General features: G+C 41.6%; 1 protein-coding gene across 2 annotated transcripts in view; it reads left to right on the top strand.

The window, feature by feature from the left end:
- FGD4 (FYVE, RhoGEF and PH domain containing 4) overlaps positions 1 to 18313 on the top strand; it is a 245328-nt gene extending 227015 nt beyond the window's left edge. Inside the window, exon 18 of one of the 2 annotated variants that reach the window (XM_019452406.2) lies at positions 18205 to 18313. In XM_019452406.2, the coding sequence (XP_019307951.2) occupies positions 18205 to 18257 (53 nt within the window). In that variant the 3' untranslated portion in view covers positions 18258 to 18313. Of the gene's footprint in view, positions 1 to 18199 lie in introns of both variants that reach the window. The other variant, XM_019452407.2, reaches the window with a different exon arrangement.
- The last annotated feature ends 616 nt before the right edge of the window (positions 18314 to 18929 follow it).

Below are 18929 nucleotides of genomic sequence, written 5' to 3'. Positions count from 1 at the left end.
TCCTGCTTTGTCAAAGGTTAGTTAACCATATAGTTGTGGGTCCATTTCTGGGTTTCCTATTCTGTTCCATTGATCTATGTGTTGTGCCAGTACCATACTGTCTTGATGACTACAGCTTTGTAATATAGCTTGAAGTCTGGAATTGTGTTGCCTCCAGCTTTGCTTTTCTTTTTCAGGTTTGCTTTGCCTATTTGGAGTCTTTTGTCATTCCATACAAACTTTAGGATTGTTTGTTACAGTTCTATGAAAAATGCTGGTGTTATTTTGATAGGGATTGCATTGAATATGTACATTGCTTTGGGTAGTACAGACATTTTTATAATGTTTGTTCTTCCAGTCCATGAGCATGGAATGTTTTTCCATTTCTTTGTGTCATCTTCAATTTCTTTCATAAGTGTTCTATACTTTTCAGACTACTGATCTTTGACCTTCTTGTTAGGTTTATTCCTAGGTATCTTACTGTTTTTGGTGCAATTGTAAATAGGATCGATCCCTTGATTTCTTTTTCTGCTGTTTCATTATTGGTGTATAGAAAGCTACAGATTTCTGTATGTTAAGTTTGTAACCTGAGACTTTACAATTCATGTATCAGGGAGTTTTTTTGGTGTAGTCTTTTGGGTTTTTCTCTATAGAGTATCATGTCATCTGCAAATAATTAAAGTTTTACTTCTTCCTTGCCAATTTGTATGCCTTTTACTTCTTCTTTGTTGTCCGGTTGCTGTGGCTAGGACTTCCAGTACTACATTAAGTCCCAGTTTGGAGAGGGCACATCCCTGTCCTCTTCCTGACCTAGAGGAAAAGCTCTCAGTTTTCCCTGCTGAGGATGATATTAGGTATGGATTTTTCATATATGGCCTTTATTATGTTGAGCTATGTTCCCTTTAAACCTACATTGTTGAGGGGTTTTATCCTGAATGGGTGTTGTACTTTGTCAAATGCTTTTTATGCCTCTACTGGAAGGATCAGGTGGTTCTTATCCTTTCTTTTATTAATGTGGTGTATCATATTGATTTGTGAATATTGAGCCACCCTTGAAGCCCAGGAATAAATCCCACTTATTTGTGGTAAATGATTCTTTTAATGTTCTGTTGGATTCAGTTTGCTAGTATTTTATTGAGAATTTTTGAATCCATGTTCATCAGGGATATTGGCCTGTAGTTCTCTTTTTTAGTAGAGTCTTTGTCTGATTTTGGTATCAGGGTAATGCTGGCCTCATAGAATGAATTTGGAAGTTTTCCTTCCTTTTCTACATTTTGAAATAGTTTGAAAAGAATAGGTATTAACTCAGGGCGCCTGGGTGGCTCAGTTGGTTAAACACGCAACTCTTGATTTCAGCTCAGGTCATGATCTCATGGTGGTGAGATCGTGTGGAGTTTGGAGCCTGCTTGAGATTCTCTCTCTCCCTTTCCCTCTCCCCCCCTTCAAAAAAAAAAATTAAAAAGTAGGTATTAACTCTTCTCTACATGTCTGGTAGAATTTGCCTGTGAATTTGTTGGGAGTGTTTGGATTATTGACTCAATTTATTTGCTGGTTATCAGTCTATTCAAGTTTTCTATTTCTTCCTGTTTCCATTTTGGTAATTTATACCTTTGTAGGAATTTATCCATTTCTTCTAGGTTGTCCAATTTGTAGCATATAGTTGTTTGTTTTTTTCATTTCCTGGTTAACCCATTTATTGTTTAGTAACATGTTGTTTAGCCTCCATGTATTTGTGATCTTTCCAAATGTTTTCTTGTGATTGACTTCAAGTTTCATAGCATTGTGGCCAGAAATGGTGATTGGTATGATTTCAGTCTTTTTGTATTTGTTGAGGCCTGTTTTGTGACCTAATATGTAATTTATTCTAGATAATGTCCCACATGCACTTAAAAAGTGCATGTATTCTGTTGTTTTAAGATGGAATGTTCTGAATATATCTATTAAGTATGTCTGGTCCAGTGTGTCATTCAAAGCCGTTAATTCCTTGTTGATTTTCCCTTTAGATGATTTGTCCATTGATGTAAGTGGGGTGTTGAAGTCCCCTACTATTATTGTACTATTAATTAGTTCCTTTACATTTGTTATTAATTGTTTTATATATTTGGGTGCTGTCACTGTGGGTGCTTTATTGTTTGTTTACAATCATTATATCTTCTTGTTGGATTATCCCCTTTACGATTATATAATGCCCTTCTTGGTCTCTTGTTACACTCTTTGTTTTAAAGTCTAGTTTATCCGATATAAGTATTGCTACTCCAGCTTTCTTTTGACATCCATTTGCGTGATAAATGTTTTCTCCACCCCTCACTTTCAATGTGCAGGTGTCTAGGTCTAAAACAAGTCTCTTCAGGCGCCTGGGTGGCTCAGTTGGTTGAGCGTCCGACTCTTGATTTCAGCTCAGGTCATGATCTCATGGTTGTGGGATTGAGCCCTGCATTGGGCTCTGCACTGAGCGTGGAGTCTGTTTGGAATTCTCTCTGTCCCTTTCTCTCTGCCCCTACCCTGCTTGCTCTCTTTCACAATAAATAAGTAAAAGCTTTTAAAAATAATAATAAAATAAAATGAGTCTCGGGGCACCTGGGTGGCTCAGTTGTTTGAGTGTCCAACTTTAGCTCAGGTCATAATCTCATGGTTTGTGGGTTCGAGCCCCATGTTGGGCTCTGTGCTGACAGCTCAGAGCCTGGAGCCTGCTTCGGTTTCTGTGTGTCCCTCTCTCTCTGCCCCTCTCTTGCTTGCATCATGTCTGTCTCTCTCTCTCAAAATAATAAATAAACGTTAAAAAAAGTTTTTAATGAGTCTCTTGTAGGCAGCATATAGTTGGGCCTTTTTTTTTTTTAATCCATTCTGAAATCCTATGTCTTTTGATTGGAGCATTTAGTCCATTTATGTTCAGAGTAATTATTGATACGTATTTATTGCCATTTTATTCCTTGTTTTGTCGTTGTTTTTGGAGATTTTCTCTGATCCTTTCTTGTCGTTGTTACCTTTGGTCTCTCCTTTGCACTTAAAGAGTTCACTGTAATATTTCTTGCAGGGCTGGTTTAGTAGTCATGAACTCCTTTAGATTTGTTTGGGAAACTCTATATCTCTTATTCTGAATGACAGCCTTGCTGTATAGAGTATTCTTGGCTGCTGACTTTCCCATGCAGCACTTTGAATATATCATGCCCCTTCCTTCTGGCTTGCCAAGTTTGTCTTAAGAAATCTCCAGCTAGCTTTATGGATCTTCCTTTATAAGTTTAGGACTTTTTTTGTCTTGCTGCTTTTAAGATTTTTTCTTTCTCACTATATTTTGCAAATTTAATTATAGTATGTCTTGGTATTGGCCTGCTTTTGTTGATTTTGATGAGAATTCTCTGTGCCTCTTTGATCTGGATGTGTTTCCTCCCCCAGATTAGGGAAGTTTTCTATTATTTCTTAAAATAAATATTCTGCCTCCTTTACTCCCTTCTCTTCTTCTGGGACTCCTATAATATGAATGTTATTTCATTTGATGGAGTCACTGATTTCCCTAAGTCTATTCTCGTGTTCCATAATTGTTCTTTCCCTCTGTTGTTCAGCTTCATTGTTTTCCATTACTTTGTGTTCTGTATCACATACGCATTCATCTGCTTCTTCCAGCCTGCTGTTCATTGCATCAAGCCTGTTTTTCCAATCTCATTTATTGCATTCTCATTTCTGATTCTTTTTACTCTTTTATCTTTGTGGCAAGGATCTCCCTGATGTCTTCTTTTGTCGAGCCCAGTGAGTATCCTTATAATTGTTGCTTTCAATTCTCCATCCGGCATGTGACTTATATCTATTCCACTTAGATCTCTGGCCACGGACTTATGTTGTTCTTTCCTTTGGGATGAATTCCAACATTTTGGCATTTGGTCCAAGTCTCTGCCTTCATCTATGTGTTGGAAAAGCCAGTTATGTCTCCTCCTAAAAGTAATGGCCTCATGAAGATGAAGTCATGTAGTGCCGAGGGCCTAGTGCTTCAGCTAGTGTCTCCGGTGTGTGCTGCATGCATTCTGCTGTCGTGATGTGGCTGCTCTATCCTTAAGGATAGTCATTTGCAGAGGCTCTTCTTGCCTGCCATGGGCGGTGTTTGGTCCCTGGCCTGCGGGTGGTAAGTTTAGCTAGGTGTGCTCTGGTCTGCTGGTGAAATGAGACCTGACACCAATCCCACCAGAAATGAGGCCCTGTAGAACTCTGCAGTCAGGAGACTTGGTGTGGGGTTTTGTGCTGGGCTTCTGGGGAAGGGGCCCTCCACGTTGGAACTGAGGCAAGCTGGACTTAGAAGGGCAGTCCTTCTAGAACACAAGGGGGTGGGGCTTGCTGCAAGCAAGTTAGGCAGCTAGTGTAGGTTCTGGGCTGCTTCTCTCTATTGACTCTCTGTTTATGCTGATGGGAGGGGTAGGGAAATGGCCCCAGCCAGCTCCTTTATCCCCAGAGAAGCATCTTGGCGAAAGCTAGCTCTCAGGGAAGTGCTATGGAAAGAGCAAATAATCTCACCCCCTACCCTCACCGTGTGCCCCAGGTATTTTTCCGATAGCTGTTTCCGTGCTGTCTGCCTCTGGGTTGTTTGCCTGCGTTCTCTCCAGAAGCAGGGCTGTTCCCTCCCGGCTCTATCCCAGCCAAGCCTGCTGACCTTTAAAATCCCAGGCTTTATAGGAATGGTGTGGGTAGGGGCCTGCACTGGTCTTCTGGGGGAGGGGACTGCCAAGCTGGGACTGAGGCAGATTTGACTGAGAAGGGCAGTTGCGCCAGAGCAAGAGGGGTGGGGCTTGGTGTAAGCAAGTCAGGCAGCCAGTGTCAGTGTTGTGCTGCTTCCCAAAGGTTGCTCTGTGTTTACGCGGAGGGTTGGAGGAGAGGGAGGGAAATGGCGTCTGGTTGTTCCCCTGTTGCCAGAGAGGAACCTCCCTTGAATGCTGCCTCTGGGGGATGCACTCCAAAAAGAACAAATAATCTTCCTATTGTGTCCCAAGCTTCAGATGCTGTTTCCATGCTGTCTGCCCCCGGGTTGTTTGCTTGCCTTTTCTCTAGTAGCTGGGCAGCACCCTCAGGTCTCTATCTTAGCCAAGCCTGCTGACCTTTAAAACTCCAGGCTTTAATGGGGCGCCTGGGTGGCTTGGTCAGTTAAGTGTCCGACTTCGGCTCAGGTCATGATCTCACAGTCCCTAAGTTCGAGCCCCACGTCCGGCTCTGTGCTGACAGCTCAGAGCCTGGAGCCTGTTTCAGATTCTGTGTCTCCCTCTCTCTCTGCCCCTCCCCTGTTCATGCTCTGTCTCTCCCTGTCTCAAAAAATAAGTAAACGTTAAAAAAAAATTAAAAAAAAAAAAACCAAAAAACTCCAGGCTTTAAGCCCCACTCCTTGGAATAACTTATTAAATTCAGCCCCTCTCATTTTCCAAGCCAATGGTTTTGAGGAAACTTTCTCCTTGTGCGTTCCCCTATATGCTCCTCTCTCTGTCTCTCTCTCTCCCTCCCTCCCTCCCTCCCTCTGCAGGACCACAGCTCCCTCCCCTCTGCAGCACCTGTGATCCATTTCTCCCCTAAACCACATCTCTGCACTTCCTACCTTCTTTGATATGGCCTCTTTTCTCCCTTTAGTTGTGGAGTTTGTTCTGTTAGTCTTCAGATCAATATCTGGGGTATTTAGAATGATTTGATAGTTATCTAGTTGTGTTCATGGGACCAGATGAGGCTAGGGTCCTTCTCTGCTGCCATGTTCTCCTCTCAAGTCGTAAAGGTTTTTTTAAGGTTGAAAGGTTTTTTCCTTTCAGCACTTTGAATATATCATGCCACCCCTTTCTGTCCTGCAAAATTTCTGCTAAAAAATTAGCTGATAGCCTTATGGAGTTTCCTTTGTATATAATTATGTGTTTTTCTCTTGATGCTTATGAGATTTTCTTTACCTTTAATTTTTGCCATTTTAATTATCATGTGTCTTGGTGTGGACCTCCTTGGGTTCATCTTCTTTGGGGCTCTCTATGCTTCCTAGACCTGAATGTCTGTTTCTTTCCCCTGGTTAGAGAAATTTTATTTCTTCACATACATTTTCTGCACCTTACTCTCTTCCCTTCTGGGGTTCATATAGTGTTATTGTTAGTCCGTTTGATGTCACAGATGTCGCTTAACCTCTCCTCATTTCTTTAATCATCGTTATTTTTCCCCTGCTCTTCGTTATGGCTGCTTTCCACTAGCTGTCTTCGAGATCGCTGATCCAGTCTGCATCCTCTAATCTGCTCCGATTCCCTCTAGTGTATTTTTCACTTCAGTTATTCTTCAGATCTGACTGGTTCTTTTAAATATTTTCTCTTTGTTGATGTTCTCACTGAGTTCCTCTACTCTTCTCTCAATTCTGGTGAGCACCTTTATTACCATTACTTTGAACTCTTTATGAAGTACGTTGCTTATCTCCATTTTTACTTAGCTCTTTTTCTAAGGTATTGTCTTGTTCTTTGATTTGGAACATATTCTTCTGTCTCCTTTTGTCTGATTCTGTGTTAGTTTCTGTATAATAGGTAGGTCAGCGACATCTCCTGGTCTTGAAAGTAGTGGGCTTGTGCAGGTGTCCTGTTGTTCCATTAGCATAATCCTCTCTGGTCACCAGAACCAGGTGCTCCAGGGTAACCCCCGTGTGGGGCTGCACGTGCCTTCCTGTTGTGTCTGAGTCACAACTGCTGCAGGTATACAGGTGAGCAGGGCTGCCCCTCAGCCTACTTGTCAGCAATGACTGGCCAACCATGGTTTTAGTAGTGCGCAGGGCTTGTCCGCATGTTGACAGGCTGAGAGGCCTGGCTGTAGCTACTGCAGGCATGCTGTGAGTGAGACTAGCTCCCAGTTACCAGGGCAAGAATTGCTCTGGAGAGGCATTAGGTCCCATTGGGTGTGTGGGGCAGTAGTCACTCTAGAAAGGATGTCGTTCCTGACAGAGGCTGCCTGCCAGGTGTGGTGGGGCAGGAGCCCCTGTGGTGGAAGGGTGCCTGTTGGGGTAGGTGGGTTGGTTGAGTGGCACAGGTCTTTAGGGGAACACTTGGGTGCTAGCGAGATAGATGGACAGTGTCTAAACCCACAGGTGTCTGTTTAGCTAAGCTGAAGGAGGGCCAGAAAAATGGTGCCTACCAGCACTTCCATTCTCAGAGAAAGTTCCTACAGGGCTCTGCCCCTCCAGCACACATCCTAAAATTAGTCATTAAGTCTTCACATATAGGCACTTTTCAAACTGCTGGGTCTCAGACCAAGTGACATAGCACATTGGCTCTTCAAGAGTGGGGACTCTGTTTCCTATGGCCCTGCTGATTTCCAAACCAGGTGTTATAGAGGCTTGTGTTCCCATGAAGGTCCCCGGGGTTGGGGATGCCCAGTGTGGGGCTTGTTCCCCTCGCTCCTGGATGCTTGCGATATAACCCCTTCTTGTGAATAGCCACACTAGGGGCTTGTTGTTTCTGCCCTTCCTTATCTTCTTGATGCCGCCTTCTTTTGATGATTTCAGCTGTGGGAGATGTGTTCCGAGAGTCTGCAGATTGTTTTCAGAGTGAGTTGCAATGTATGTAGTTGTTCCCTCAGTGTGTCCGTGGGAGGAGGTGAGTTCCGGATCCTCCTCTCCTACCATATTCCCTCCATTCCATCTAGTTGATAATACTAATGGAGATCATGTAGTTAATGCAAAAGTTTGCCACCCTGACTACACATTAGAATCATCTGAGGAATAGACAGAGTGAAGATCTGGCCTCACCCACCGAAATTCTATGTGCCTGGGTTGGGCTCTGGGCATTCCCCAGGTGATCCTGATGAAAACCTCATTTGAGAAACACTGAATATATATTCGGTGCTTGGTCCTTTAAGTGTTCTTCTATATATACATCATCTCACATAAACCTCATAACACCATATGCAGATTTTTAGGTAGGAAACATTTAGAGAGGTGAAGTAATTTGTCACTGCTCTTGATGTCCTCCTTTCTTCCCCCCCTCCCCCCGTCCCCGCCCTTACCCAGGTTAAACGTCACATTTAATCACTGTAATCACTGCTTTGCATTCACTCAACTCCCTTGCTCCTTCCTAGCTTTGTCTCGCTTGGCAAAACTAGAACCTGATCTACTCAACTCTGTCTTCTCCATGCCAATGCCCATGCAACTGTCCAAAACAACCAACTACATGGATTGGTCTCACTTTCAATTTATTATTAGGTCATTTTTTCACATCTCCTTTCTCCTCCAACTTCCAATGCTGTCTCCCTCATCCTGGGTCCCCACGGATGACCTTTCCTAATTTAGTGAGAAAATCAATCAGCAAGGGACTTCCACAGTCTCCCACAGTCACATCAAGGCATCTATCAACACTTAAACCCACACATTCTATCTTCCTGCCCATCCATCCATGTTCCTACCTAACTCTGATCCCTGCACTTGTGCATGAACCATATCCTATCCCCACCCACCTTCTCAAAGGTATCGCTCCAGCCATTTTCCCTTTTTCATACAATATTGTCTTTTCTGTTTTCATTGGGTCTTTCTATAAGCGAACACACCTGCTGCAAATTCTTCCCAACTTAAATGAACCTCTTCACTCCACTTCCCCTGTCATCTACCACCCCATTTTCCCTTTCTTTTGGAGCAGTATTTGAAAGACTTTTCTATACTTGCTATCTCTAATTCCTCTGTCCACATTCTTTCCCGAATGTACTTCAATTAGGGTTTTGCCCCCATCCACCATTTAACTAAAACTGCTCTTATCAAGGTTACCAAATGATTTCCATGTTGCTAAATCCAACGGTCAATTCTCAATTTTTAACTTATTAATACAGTAGCATTTGACATGCTTCATCATGCTCCCCTCGATTCGCTTTTTTCACTTGTTTTTCTGGACTCCCAACTTTTGGTTTTCATTCTATTCCTTTAGATACTCTTTCTTGAGCTCCTTTGCTGGTTTCTACATTTCTCCTAGACTTCTTAGGGGTATCCTAAGGCTAAGTATGTCCTGGGTTCTCTTCTTTATCCACACTCATTCCAATGGTGATCACATATAATTTCTTGCTGTCAACTCCCAATTTTATATCTCCAGCTCTTACTGTTCTTCTGCACACCAAAGACATTTTTCTAACCATCTAATTGTCATCTCCACTTGGATGTCTAGTACATCTCAAATTTAACCCATCTACAAGTGAACGCCTGATGTTTTCCCCCATAAAACTCATTCTATCCATAATCATCTTTATGTCAGTTAATAGCAACTGTGGTTTTCAAGTTGCTCAAGCCAAAACCTTTCATCTTTGACTCCTTTCTTTCTCAGTTTACACATCCAGTGCATCAGGAAGTTCTCTTAGGTCATCTTCAAAATATATAATCAGATTCTATTTCACAAATTTCACTGCTACCATTCTGGCCTGAATCATCATCATCTCTTGCCTACATTATTGCAATAGCTTTCTAACTAGTCTCAAGACTTCCATTCCACCCCCGCCCCCCCAGCCCACCCCTCCATTGTCAAATATTCAGCCAGGGGAGTCAGTTAAAGCACAAGTCAGATCATGTTGTTTTTCCACCCCAGTCCCTGCAGCAACTCCCCATTTCACTCAGAATAAAAGCCTAGGGCTTTGTGTGGCCTCCCAGGCCTTAAATGTCTTCCCTACCACCACCCTGAACCATGCATATCCTTACTTTTCCTTAAAGAAGCCAAGTACACTTCAGCCTTATATCACATATACTGGCTGTACCCTCTTCCTGTGATACTCCTTCCACAGATACCTGCATGAGTAACACCCTCACCACTTTAAAGTCTTTGTTTAAATCTCACCACCTCAATTTCTCTTGACCACGGTATTTTAGATTACAACTGCCTTCACTACCAATGTAACTCCCATTCCTCCTTAATTTGATCTATTTTTCCCATAACATCTATTTTCCCATAACTTATAGCAAAATAATTAGCTATTTTTATGGGTTTTTTTCATTGTCTGCCTGTACCTACTAGAAAATAAGTTTCCAGCTTCCTCTTTTTCCATAATTTTATCTTCTAGTTCACCTGTTCTCTCCTCTGCCTCTTCAGTCTGAGCCGTGGTTGTTTCCATTTTATTTTGCAGCTCGTTTATAGCTTTTTTTAGCTCCTCCTGACTGTTCCTTAGTCCCTTGATCTCTGTAGCAATAGATTCTCTGCTGTCCTCTATACTGTTTTCAAGCCCAGCGATTAATTTTATGACTATTATTCTAAATTCACTTTCTGTTATATTGTTTAAATCTTTTTTGATCAGTTCATTAGCTGTCGTTATTTCCTTGAGATTCTTTTGAGGGGAATTCTTCCGTTTCGTCATTTTGGATAGTCCCTGGGGTGGTGCGGAACTGCGGGGCACTTCCCCTGTGCTGTCTTGAATAACTTGCGTTGGTGAGAAAATAAGTTCCAAATAAGTTCCACTTATCTTTTGTGATTACTGACGTCCCAAATCCACAATACAGTGCCTGGCACATTTTAAGAACTTAATAAATACTTATTCAGTGCACAAGCTAGGTTATGTAAAAGGAAAAAAAATGAATAGAACCTTTCTTCTGAAGTATCAAATTGTAGGGCATATAGAGCTTTGGAATAGAGGCTGAGGGGAAAAGAAATCAACATTCTATATAGCTAAACTCTTTTAGTAACAAAACCAGATTTCTGATTAGTTAATACATAATCAAGGACTTCAAAATATAATGATGAAAATCTTAATCTTCGCATAATGGATTTTTGCTTTCAAAACTCAGTCTCACCATCACCACTATCACCACCATCACCACCATCACCATAGCACCTGGACTGAGGAAATTAGAGGCAGCTGGTCCCTGTTCCAAAAGGAGCCAGAGGCGCTGAAAGACACATGTCCTAAGGAAGTGGGGCTGGCAGGGTGGATCTGGCCCAGGGTTTGGATGAGTGCCTAGTCTGCAGTTACTTCATAGAGGAAGTGATTCATGGGTTGTTTTGGTCCTGCATTTAAGTAAAAACAAAGCCAGCTTGCTTTGTCTTAGTAAAAGAAACTCTCTGCTTTCATACAGTGAGAATGGACCTTATAGTTCATGATGGCATTTTCACAAGAAACAATATTTTAAATCACTTAAATATGTTGTCATATACTGTGAAATATACTGTGAAAAAATTAACTTAAGAAAGTTGTTTCTGTAGAGAATCATGTCCAACGGTGGAAGAAACATGCCTTATCCTAAAGATCATCTTGTAGTTTTTCAGTATCTTTTCCATCAAGATGCATTTATGTATGTTTGTGTGTATGCTTGAGGAGTAGAGAGCAGGCAGGCATGGAATATAAAGAGAATGAAGCAAAGGACCCAGGCTTAGTTATAAATATAGAAGAAGGAACCCTCAATAGAGAAAAATTATTTTCTAAAGTAGTCATGATGCTTTTCTTTTTTTTTTTAATTTTTATTATTTTTGAGACAGAGAGAGAGCATGAACGCGGGAGGGTCAGAGAGAGGGAGACACAGAATCCGAAACAGGCTCCAGGCCCTGAGCCGTCAGCACAGAGTCCGACGCGGGGCTCGAACTCACGGACCTCGAAATCATGACCTGAGCCGAAGTCGGCCACTTAACCGACTGAGCCACCCAGGCGCCCCAATGACGCTTTTCTAAACATACCTTTTTTGTTGAGTTTTGACTTTTGAACCATCTTAATGTTTTACACACACACACACAATAAAATTGTGAAACAAAATCTAAAGTAAAATACAAATGCAAATGAGTGAACCTGTCTGTATAGCAAATAATAGCACACGAATAATAGCCAAACTGAAGCTAAAAATTAGAAGAACTAATTAACACATACTTTTAAATACAGAATATTAACTATGTATTCTTAAACTAAAAATGATAGACTTACAAACAAATATTGAATTCCAGGTCATTGGTGTGTTTCTCCCAGTGGCATGGCTTAACGTCTCTAACATTACTTCTGCTGAATTTTAGAACTGAGCAAATAAGTGATGTGTTGAGGATAATGGAAACCAAATTTCTCACTGTCAGAGAAAGCAGTTACAATATGGAGAGGGAGAACATGCTAATAAATCCTGTTTTTGGACTAGAATTGCAGGAATCGGCACAAATACACGGTTTTTATAAATTTAGCTATCTAGGTGGGTATAGATGTTTATAACAGAAACAGATATAGTTGTAGAGATATAGATATAGATATAGATATAGATATAGATATAGATATAGATATAGATATAGGTATAGACACATCGATGTGTGTGTTTATATATTTCCTAGCTGTCTGCTGTGAGGATCTAGAAGCAATAACATCCCAGTAATATACCAGCATATCTATGTTGGTTTCTAAATACCATTCTCCTTTAAAAGAAACCAGAACTCCTTGGAAAACTAGCTGATTCCAGGGCTAGGGTAGAGAACATTCAAAGTAAGTTTAGAATATCATATTATGCTAGAAAATGGGAAAGTGCCCAAAGAACAATAGTGACATGTCCGAAGAACCAGGAGTCAGCTTGAAGAAGCTCCCACTGGCAAAATCTGGGACAGTTGAACATGCAAATAAAAATGGAGGTTGTTATATGTCAATTATATCTCATTAAGCCTGGGGGTCAGGGAGAATGATGGTAAGGGATTAAAATCCATTAAATAAAATAGGAACACACGAATTCAAACTGGTACGAATGAATGAATGAATGAATGAAGAAAAAGGAAAATTTCTTCCTATAATAGAATGCAAACAAATGTAGAAGTAATGATGAAGTTAAAAAAAAATAGCATTTCACAAAGCATAGCAATAAATGGGCACTGTAACTAATGGATAAAAAATTCTTGAGGACAAGTATATCTATACAGTCTTGAAGTTGTACCTACACAATTCTTATTAATTACAAAAAGAAAAAAATAACCTTACAATGGAAAAACATGGGGACAGCACCCTAACCAAGTGAATATCACCAGTAGAGACAAATTAGTGTCATGGGCCTATTGATCCGAAGCACTCAGAAAGGCATAATGTCATTTCTGTGGTATTCCTACCAAAAGGGCAGAACCTAATCTCATCACAAGGAAATATCAGACAAACACAAATTGAAGAATAGTCTACAAAATGCTTGGCCTATATTCTTCAAAAATGTTAAGGTCATAAAATACAATGACAGACTGAGGAACTTTTCCAGAATAAAAGACTACAGAAGACAGCTAAATGCAACGTGTATGTAATCTTTGATTGGACCCAAGCCAGAATATTTTTTCCTACTATAAAGGACATTATTGAGACAATTGGTGAGAAATTAACATTTCCAGATTCGATAACAATATTGCATGTGTTAATTTTTCTGTTTCAGTAATTGCAATGTGATTACATAAGAGAATATCCTTCTTCTAGAAAATACACACTCAAGTATTGGAGAGTAAAGAAGCAACATGTCTGCAACATACCAACAAATGATTCAGCAATGAAAGAGTGAGAGAGAGATTAAGCCAATGAAATAAAAATGTTACTAGAGAATCAGGATTAAGGATAAGCTAGAATTCTTGTAATTTGTTTCTAACTTTTCTGTAAATCTACATGTATTTCAAAAAATTTTTTCCAACAAAAATGTTTTAATGTTTTTATGGAGTTTAACCTAGTTCTTTATTTTCTTGCGTTGTGATCCTATAATTGCAAACTTCCTTTTATCTCTCTTCATACGAATTGAAATTTTTCATAAAGATATATAAAGAAAAGCAACTTCAAATTGCCATAGGAAAAATAATAGTCTCAGAAAATAGTTTATCTTGAGTCATTCATTCATTCATTCAACATTCAAATATTAATTGAGTGCTTTCTATATGCTAGTTGCTTATTGTATCAATATTTACGTCTAAGGGCAGGCACCTGGGTGGCTCAGTCGGTTAAGCATCCAGCTCTTGGTTTCAGCCCAGGTCATGATCTCACGATTCTGTGGGTTCGAGCCCTGTGTCACGCTCCACACTGACAGTGCAGAGCCTGCTTAGAATTCTCTCTCACACTCTCTCTCTCTGGCCCTCCCCAGCTTGTGCATGTGCACTTGTGCTCTCTTGCTGTCTCTCTTTCTCTCGAAATAAACTTAAAAAAAATTTTTTAAGGTCTAGGATTACTCTGAAAAATTGACAGTAGGTTTCTTTTTAAATTTCTCTGAGCATACAGCTAACTATCCCCATATTTTGTCATTCCTCTAATCAGAGGATATGTTCTTTGTAAACAAAATGATTTTTGAAAATATATAAGCAAGCCATACTTTTCACAAAATGTTATATGTCAACATTCACAAGAAACAGTTTTGACCTCACAGATGTCAGCTGTCATTCAACCTAAGGTAATATTTCCTTTTTTTAAACGTTTATTTATTTATTTTTGAGAGAGAGAAAGAGAGAGTGAATCCCAAGCAGACTTCACATGTTCAGCATGGAGCTCGACACATGGCTCGCACCAACTGACCTGAGCCAAAATCAAGAGCTGGTCGCTTAACCGACTGAGCCACCCTGGCACCCCTACTGTTGTATTTTTAAAATGAAACAAAAACAAGAGAAACATCCTATTTTAACTAGAGTAGAGATATGTACCAACCAATATCTGGAATGTTATAAAATTACCCATTATTTCAAATAAAAGGAACTGGGATTGATTACTAAAAGCATTGCTTTGATTATATATTAATGATTGGTTTATTTAAGGGATCCAAGGAACAGTAATAGGTTTTTGGGAGGAAAAATTGTGTGAGAGTAAAAGAGACAACAAGCTGAGTAAATCTGTGATTAACTTCCTGCATGCATTTGGTGAGACCAAAGTTCTGCATAAGGGACATTTATGTATTTCGTTTACTCTTAAAATACCAAATTCCAGAGGATCTGTGTTTCTATTGTTTTCAAGTGACATTAGAAAAAGTGCAGTAGTAGGGGCGCCTGGGTGGCTCAGTCGGTTAAGAGGCTGACTTCGGCTCAGGTCATGATCTCGTGGTCCGTGAGTTCAAGCCCCGCGTCGGGCTCTGTGCTGACAGCTCAGAGCCTGGAGCCTGTTTCAGATTCTGTGTCTCCCTCTCTCTCTGACCCTCCCCCATTTATGCTCTGTCTCTCTCTGTCTCAAAAATAAATAAACATTTAAAAAAAAAAAAAAGAAAGAAAAAGTGCAGTAGGACAAGTTGTACATTTCAGCATTCAGAAACCAAAGCAAAGAAAACCATGAAACCAGTATGAGATGAGACTACAAAGCCCAGGCTTCAAGCAGCCTAAGTAAAGATCAATGTAAGGTTTAAAAATAAAACCATGGGATCCTGGGTGATTTCATCTTGACTTTTCTTCTCTGTATCTTCCATTTTCTCTCAAATCTAAAAATTAAATTGAATTCTCTCAAATCCAGAAATTAAGAAACACAGCATCATTAAGGACCTGCTGACATCACCTAAGAATATGCCACCCCTAGTGGCAGTCACCCGTCAGAGTTTGCCAACAGTGGTGGCAGCCTGGCAGATCCAAGCTTCCTCTCACCTCGGGGTAGTATCTGACAGTGACTTGGGCCCCGAACAGAGGAGAGAGTCCCCAGCTCCCACACTTTGCATTAGTATTTGTCACCTAAGCCCCAGTTATAGGACACAAGTTGCTCAGATCTTAGTATGCAACAGATTCCTTGGCCAACGTAACAACCGAAACAAATAAAATGCAACAAATAAAAATTCTTCAGCTTCTGCCAATAATCCTGTTCTTTATGAGCTCCGAAGAAGGCCAGGGGGGCCGGCCTAGGATCAGGGTCAGATAGGACATACAGAGCCCCAGGGAAAAGTAATAATTTGGTGCCTTTTAAAACTAATACTATTTAAATACTTATTTAACATTTATTTGGAGAAAAGAAGGAAGGGCAGAGAAGTAAGACTTCTGGGGGCAGCTGGCAACCCAGCTATTGTGTTCTGGGCTCTCCAGTTTTGGCAAGAGAGTTGCATATGCTTACTATTCACAACACGAAAAGACAGCAATCAGCTGGACCCAGTTTCCCTAGAAAGTGGTGTAGGGGCCACTTACTCACGAGCGCCACCTGGGGGGTCTCAAACTGTGACAAGTGACTTTAACCACATTCTGTACTCTGAGAGTTCTGGTAAATACGATTTTCCCCAAAGCACTGTTTTCCACCATGACTAGCGCTCACCGACACTTTAGCATCCCTTGTACAATGGCAACACGGGAGGCTCCCCTGCTCGCCCACCCCTTAATCCAGCTCTGCCGGGAAGGACAGCCCAAAACACAGCTGTGCTATGACCCTCCAGGTAGTTGTCTTTTCCCCCTCCACTCTGCTCTCTTATTCTACTTACTGTTGTAATGTTTTCTTTATTTTTGAGAGAGCACAAGTTGGGGCAGGGGCAGAGAGGGGGACAGAGGATCTGAAGTGGACTCTGCACTGACAACAGCGAGCCCAATGTGGGGCTTGAACACATGAACCTTGAGACCTTGACCTGAGCCCAAGTCGGACGCTCGACCAATTGAGCCACCCAGGTGCCCTCTTATTCTACTTGATACCAGAGCAAATTCCTCGAGCGTGTTTCCCCACCAGTCATAACCACATCCAAGGGATAGCCTGTCACAGCTCAGATTGAGCTGGAATCCCCAAATTATAAACATTAAAAACGTTTTTTTAATGTTTATTTTTGAAAGAGAGAGACAGAAACAGAGTGTGAGCCAGGGGAGGGGCAGAGAGAGAGGGAGACACAGAATCCGAAGCAGGCTCCAGGCTCCGAGCTGGTAACACAGAGCCCAACGCGGGGCTCCAACCCACGAACCACGACATCATGACCTGAGCTGAAGCTGGACGCTTAACACGCTATGCAGGTGCCCCTGTAATTCCCAAGTTATAGATATATTTTTGTAAAATAGGGATCCACTATTTGTAGCCTGGGGTCTTACTAGTTTCATTCAATATCATCTACCCTAAGCACTTCTCTACCTCCAAAAGCAGTTTTTCATATTTAAATTTTTTTTTCATTTTATTTCTTTTAGAGAGAGAGAGACAGCAAGCATGAGTGGGGGAGAGGGGCAGAGGGAGAGAGAGAAAAAGAGAGAGAAAATCTTAAGCAGGCTTAATGCTCAGCACAGAACCCAAGGCAGGGCTCGATACAATGACCCTGGGATCACAACCTGAGGCGAAATCAAGAGTCAGAGACTCAACTGACTGAGCCACCCAGGTGCCCCCAGTTTTTCATAGCAGCAGTTAACATTTGAGGGCTCACTATGTGCTAGGCACTAGTACTATAAAAATTCATATTTTTTACATAAATTATTTCATTTCTACTCCACCACAACTTTTTAAGCAAATGTCCTACTTCCTAATTTTCACTACTTTATTTTTTTTGTTTATTTACTTATTTTGAGAGAGACAAAGACAGTGTGAGTAAGGGAGTGGCAGAGAGAGAGAGAGAGAGAGAGAGAGAGAGAGAATCCCAAGCAGGCTCCACACTGTCAGCGCAGAGCCCGACGTGGGGCTGGAACTCCCGAAACTGTGAGATCATGACCTGAGCCGAAACAGAGATTCAGATGCTTAACCAACTGAGCCACCCAGGCACCCCTTCATTAGTTTAGATAATGCTTCAAGGAACATCTTTTTTTTTTTTTTTTTAAGTTTATTTATTTATTTATGTCCGTAATCTCTACATTCAACATGGTGCTCGAACTCACAACCCTGAGATCAAGCATTGCATTCTCTTACAACTAAGGCAGCCGGGCACCCCAAGGAACATCTTTAACTTGTTACTGAGAGCCCACTTGTGACTGAGATTAGAGTCATAGAAAACTTCTTAGGCAGGTGGTTGTTCTGGGAGGAGAGAGTGGGAAGAAGTAACACCTGAGAACCGCACTGGATGCTTATTGGAAACCATCCCACGGATACCCATCGGCGCTCGCGGCTGCTGTGATTTTGATGTGCCTGGGGCTACATGACTGCAGGTGGACAAGGATCATTTTCTCCCAGATGATTTTTTTTATTAAAAATTTTTTTTTAATGTGTATTTATTTTTGAGACAGAGACAGAGCACTAGTGAGGGAGGAGCAGAGAGAGAGGGAGACCCAGAATCTGAAGCAGCTTCTAGGCTCTGAGTTGTCAGCACAGAACCCAACGAGGGGCTCAAACTCTTGAACCGTGAGATCATGACCTGAGCCGAAATCCATTGCTTCCCTGACTGAGCCACCCAGGCGCCCCTTCTCCCAGATGATTCTGATTTACCCCCTTCTTTCTTTACCTGCTCTCCTCCATTTTTATGAAGCACAGTGATAGGCAAAACTGTGGTAAGAACGGGCCGAATGCAAGACCTGTCCCAATGAGCTCCAGCCTGCGCCTTGTGCCCTCGTGTCTTCCTTCTCTTCTCCCAGATGCCCGAGGGCTTCACCAGTGGTCTCTTGGGTAAGTCTCAGCCTGTCATGGGGTAACTAGAATGAAAAAGATATAACTTTCCAGCCAAAAAAAGAGAAGGGAATTAAGGGATCCAAAAAAAAAAAAGCCTTTTAAAGCCCGAAAATGTTTATAAAGGAGAAAAGAGATGTTTATAAAAGGAGAAAGGTGGGGAGGCAGATGGCAAGGGTATATTCCCATCCTTTGCTTCCTCACACCAAGAATGACGGCTCTCAGTCTGCTTTTCCATCTCCATGTCTCCTCCCTCCACGGGGACATTTGGCAGAGTCTGGAGACGTTTTTGGTTTGTCACAATCGGGAGGGAGGTGGTGCTCTTGGCAACTAGTGCATAGAGAACAGGGATGCTGCTATACAGACATCCTACAGTGCACAGGACAGCACCCCACAGCAAAGAATTCTCCCATCCAAAACTTCAGTAGTGCCGAAGCCGAGAAGCTCTGCTCCAGACCCTGTACTTCCCTACAACCCTCTCCTCCTTTCTTCTGTCCCCCTGTCCAAATGTTCTCGCCTCTACTCCCTTTGGGTCCAAATGGAAAGATAGGATCTAACCAGAATGCTTTAGGGACCTCAAGTATTTTCCTTAT

Source organism: Panthera pardus, unplaced genomic scaffold, assembly GCF_024362965.1.
Source record: "Panthera pardus isolate Hobbes unplaced genomic scaffold, ASM2436296v1 HiC_scaffold_6, whole genome shotgun sequence".
Taxonomy (NCBI): domain Eukaryota; kingdom Metazoa; phylum Chordata; class Mammalia; order Carnivora; family Felidae; genus Panthera; species Panthera pardus.
This window is presented reverse-complemented; position numbering and strand designations above follow the sequence as displayed.